Raw genomic sequence first — 5,351 nt, 5'->3', positions numbered from 1 at the left:
CACCAGCTTACTCCCTACAGTCGGAACAACAAGCTTACTCCCTACAGTCGGGAACACCAGCTTACTTCCTAAAGTCGGGACCACCAGCTTACTCCCTACAGTCGGGACCGCCAGCTTACTCCCTACAGTCGGAACCAACAGATTACTTCGTACAGTCGGGAACACCAGCTTACTTCCTACAGTCGGGACCACCAGCTTACTCCCTACAGTCGGGACTTACATGTAGACTTTGCTACCATGGGGGGCACTAACGAAAGTACAGCACGATACAGTTGAATAAAGGCGTTTGTTTTTAAACTTGCACACACTAGGCTGATTAACATTTATCGGTATAAACGGTAGGTGAACTTAGACTTTAATCCAGTATATTTAAAAGAAAACACAGAAAACAAACAAAAGAGCAAATAGAATAAAAAACATTTATATCGAATATCGTCTGTAGAAGGATTCAGGGTGATTGAAAAAAAAAATCAACAAACCAAAACAAAACCTTTTTGTACATTTTCCAAAATTATCTTAAATTATGTTAAGGAAATGTGTTTACGACTCGCTAAGTTTATCAGTGCTTCAGCAACTTCTCGTGTTATTTTCTTGACCATGAAACCATCGTTAACAAACAATAAGAAATGTAATAAGTAAGGGTGTAATTATGTATTACATCGCAAAAGTCATTATTCTTGTAGTGTATCCTGTTATTTATGAAAAACACATCGTTTTAACTTCCTGTTTAAGAAGCAAATTCCTGTTATTTATGATAACCACATCGTTTTTTCTTCCTGTAGTACATCCTGTTATGCAGGATAACCACATCGGAGTAATTTCCTGTTGAAGAATAACATCCTGTTATGTATGATAACCAAATCGTTTTGACCTCAGGTAGAACACCCCGTTATAGATGATAACAACATATTTCCAATCACAAACATTTGTAGACAGTTACACATATTATATTTTATAAAATATTAACCAATGATCATACGTTAGTCAATTGCCGACTATCAAAGCACCATAGCACAACTATAGAAGATATTCCATGGTTTTAAGTTAGAAGATTGATAATACACCATCTGGCTCACTTCCGGTTATCAACTGAATCACGTCACCAACTCATGTTTGCAACCATTCCGACTTGTTTGAAGTCACCAAAGTTTGAATGCATGACGTTTGTCTTCAGTATATATAGGATCTTACATGAGTTTCCATTTCATATTAGATTTATGAAACGAGTCTAAGATTACGTGTTTCATAAATTTCATATGATTTGTGGCATTTATTCGTGTAAAAACGACAATTTTCATGCAACCTTGAAATGTAAAAAGCCACCATTTTGACTCCAGTGCCTAATTCTATAACGTGATGTACTTGTCCTAGGCGTGAAGTCACAATCGAAACAATTGAAACTTTCAACCAATCACAGGGCTGATAGGTCATATTACATGGGTTAATACGCAAAACAATATGACATGGGTATATTCGCTTGATAACACAGTACATTATGTGATGATATGATCTGAACAGTATTATATACATAAAGTATGACGCCACTATCCCGTGATATTAACAGACTACACTGACATTCCTCCACAAACTGGAGTTATCATCTCTTAACATTACCATAGAACGTGATAAGTATCCGTGACGTCGACAACAATAATCGTGGTCGTATCCTTGCAAATTTTCCGCAAGACGAGACACTGTTGTGTGACGTAATCAGTAGTAAATGTGCGCGAAGTTAACTAATCCGTATGCAAATTTCAGAATGCTACTTTTATTGAACCGGTCACACTTTAATATCTAATATATTTACATTTTAACTGCAAGTTCCTTTTTAAGCAGTACCGGAAGTAAATGCGTCAATCGAGCTTTGAACGTAATTGTATCAGCATCATTCTGAAGATTCTCCTCCCGCCTCGATTAAGGGGAGACAACCGTTTAATCGAACATTTTGGTGACGTTTGTATTGTTCCAGGAATCTTGTTGCACTGATGATATGAAAATATCTATATTAAGGTAAAAAATAAGGAATCTCCGTCATGTTTGCGTCGCCCTGGAAGATTTTGCTCTCACGCCCCGACACAACAGACACGGACCGGCTAAAATATAAGGAATTGGCAGTAGTTTTCAATGTTATGCAGGTATGAAATAAAAAAAAAATGCCTTTCAATCCATCATTATGATTCACTTGCAAAACATCTGACAAACGACATTTGACTTAAATCAGTCTAAAGTTTACGAATAGTTACACTAGACCTCCTGCCAGTACTTGCCATGCGTCGTCGCATATTGTCCATGTTCTCGTGGTACTCCCTGTCCTGTTGAATGAGGTCTTTCACCATCTGTTTGGTCGTCCTCTTGTTCACCGACTGGGGTCTGTTTACTCCACCATACGACATCTCTGAATCACTAAGCATGGAGGATGGAGTTGTCATTCTACGCGATGGTGTTTTCATTCTTCTTCCGAAGTGGCTGCCGGCTACGGACGTGGCCACACTTGCTCTGCTGGCGGGACGGTTATTTCCCGATTGTTTCCCTGTTCCTCCTCGACCTTCACCTTCCACCAACATCCGAATCATCTCCGTCATGTCCGCGTCTGTGCCCTCGAAGATGACGCTCTCGCGTCCCGACATAACCGACACGGAACGGTCGACTACGTCCGCACCATGATGAGTCCGTCCATTGTACTGCATATTTCTGCTGTTGAGTGAACGCTGCAATGGGTCTTGACTGACGGACGACGCGACAGACATGCGTGAATCATTACGCGCGTGGTCGTAACCTAGGCGACTGCCGAAGCTGCTAGTCCGAATGAATGCGGCGTCTGTGTCGCTTGAGGCATGTATTGTTGGCACTCGTCCTGCCCGTGTGTTGGGATCTCGTATATATGATGGTGTCGAACGCTGGTTAGCTAAAAAATCATTTGACCCTGGTGTGTGTTTCAAATTCGGTTTCTTTGGAATGATAGGGGTTATAGAAACATGAATAGGAACACTGTTTTCGTCCTCCTCTTTGCTCACTTCATTCGCTGCCGGTTCGGGAATGATGCCTCGACACTTCGGATTTTTTAGGACTATCCTAAAATGTCTAGTTTTTCTGTCTCTACCATTGTCAAAAATTTCAGACACTGTTTTTTTCTTTACTTTGACACCCATTAAAGATTTCATTATAGCGATTCGATTATTTACTTTCAAATCTGTTGCTATAGTGGATGAGTTGCAGGTTGTGCTCTGCCGAACAAGAGCCATTTTCTCCTTAGTAGGATCTTTTGCAATGAAAACAGCATCCACCTCGTTCGGAGTATAGTTAATATTGATAGGTTTTATTTTAAATTTTCCGTCTTTGTGTTTGAGTTTGGCCATTATCTCACCGATAGATAGTTTAGCAAATGACACTGCGTTGATGGTTATTTTGCGAGCTCTGGTTCTTTCTGTCTTTGGGTCAACAAAACCGTCTGTTTCTTCGTCCGACCCTGCTTTATCCTCGGACTTGTCTCCCGAGAGGTTCGGGGTAGCAAACCGGACACGTTCAGTTTTGATGGGTGAAGGTTGGGGTGCAAACTCGATAGGACCATGTGTTGTGGGCGACAAGGGAGCCTCGCTACCACCAATATGACGCTGATTAATTTCCAGCTCCATTGTGATGTCGTCAAGAAAATCTAGCGGTCTATAATTAGTGTTTGAAACTGTCTGTGGTCTCCCTTCTGTGTCCTCCACTGGGCCATTTCTCTCTTCTGACCCCGTTACCTTGTGTGCTGGTGCCGTTTGAGGACGCAGCAAATCCTCGTCAATAATGTTGTCCAGTCCCCAAGGGGTGTTCATCCGGGTATCATCGAATATCAATGGAGAAACGATTGCCATGTTCTCCATCATTTTCTGACGTTTTTGTTTTGCGGACGAGAAGACATCCTCGCCTGCAGATCTGTATAACGAATATTTCATGTTGGTGATTTTTTCTTTTCGTAACCTGTTTAAATCCTCTCTGACTTCCTTTTCGTCTTTTAAATGACAGTTCATGTTTTTGATGAACTCTCTATAGATATGCAAACACTTTTTCTGGTGGTCGCGACTGGCCACACTCGAGGCTGCCAGAGCACTATCGGCCATATCAACATCAAGGCCATAGTTCCGGGACAGCGCAGCCGCCCTGCCCTTGTCGTCTATGACTTCCGCTTCCGCTGAAAGAGAACAGATACAAAAATGTCATTATGATATGGGTGACAAATACGCCCCTTAGGTAATCAGTGGTGTATTTGAATCGTACAGCCTTAATGTGAATGAATGCCCAAACTGTTTGTAAGAACCGAATCAGTATCTTTTACGTAGGAGTGACCCGAACACTGATTTAATACCACACAAGGGAACAAATACCTCAGTGTACGTACATACTCTAGGCAATGAAAACATGGGTTGTCCTTGTTTTCATATTTCAGACAGAGACAACGCCGGAATATTTTGTAGGTATTTATCACTTTACTCTATCATCATTATATAAGCAAAATCAGTTTACTTGGTATATGTTCCCTATCGCTTTCATCTCTTTACAAACTATGGAGCTGCGCAGAATCTCTTTGTATTTTTTCTAAATATAATAAAACCTGACCACACTATACGTACTCATTGTGGTAGTAACGTCCGTGTTACTAGTCCGCCATGGTAGTAACGTCCGTGTTACTAGTCCGCCATGGTAGTAACGTCCGTGTTACTAGTCAATTTTAGTAGTGTTAGAGGTCCATGGTAGAATGGATGACAGCAGCACTAGTCTCCGACATGTTACTTCCCCCACCGTTATTTGTGGTAATGTTGTATATATCCCCGGAGAGTTTTTGTTTTAATCCCGGTCTGAGTCATCTTATGGCGACGGATTAACACGGAATAACAAAGGGTATCAACTGTTCTCGCCTTTATTACTGTTGGGTTGTTATTCAGGGCAATAAAGGCGATTATAGGTATACTAATCCAACTTAGACCTGACCGATGTAGTAAATGATTCGAAGACCCTGCTATTTGCAGATGACACCAAATTGTACAAGGATACCAGAGAACAGGGAGATGTACAAAAGGACCTTGACAATCTGCAACAATGGTCGGACACGTGGCTACTAAAGTTTCACCCAGATAAATGTAAAGCACTATATTTGTGAAAGGATAAAAATCCAAATGGTCTACACCTTTACATGGATATGGACGGTATGAGGAGCACGGTAAAGCTGAAGGAGGAAGTTGAAGAGAAAGAGCTAGGAATAATTATAGACAATAAGTTAAATTTCAAAAGCCATTTACAAGCCGCAGTTAACAAAGCGAATAGAGTACTTGGAGCCATCAGAAGAACTTACACATTTTTGGACAACAAAACAT

The 5,351-nt window shown here is 40.9% G+C and overlaps 1 protein-coding gene across 1 annotated transcript; it reads right to left on the bottom strand.

Annotated features, from left to right (window-relative positions):
- Positions 1 to 1,472: 1,472 nt before the first annotated feature.
- On the bottom strand, positions 1,473 to 4,764 carry LOC110460165. The gene is made up of 2 exons (XM_021512917.1): positions 4,611 to 4,764; positions 1,473 to 4,171 (listed from the first exon to the last, which is right to left on the bottom strand). Exons 1-2 carry the CDS (start codon positions 4,612 to 4,614, stop codon positions 2,223 to 2,225), a joined length of 1,953 nt encoding a protein of 650 aa, XP_021368592.1. The 5' UTR covers positions 4,615 to 4,764; the 3' UTR covers positions 1,473 to 2,222.
- Positions 4,765 to 5,351: the final 587 nt, after the last annotated feature.

Source organism: Mizuhopecten yessoensis, unplaced genomic scaffold (assembly GCF_002113885.1).
Source record: "Mizuhopecten yessoensis strain PY_sf001 unplaced genomic scaffold, ASM211388v2 scaffold1359, whole genome shotgun sequence".
Taxonomy (NCBI): Eukaryota; Metazoa; Mollusca; class Bivalvia; order Pectinida; family Pectinidae; genus Mizuhopecten; species Mizuhopecten yessoensis.
The sequence above is the reverse complement of the archived record's forward strand: the minus strand, read 5'-3'. Positions and strand labels throughout refer to the sequence as shown.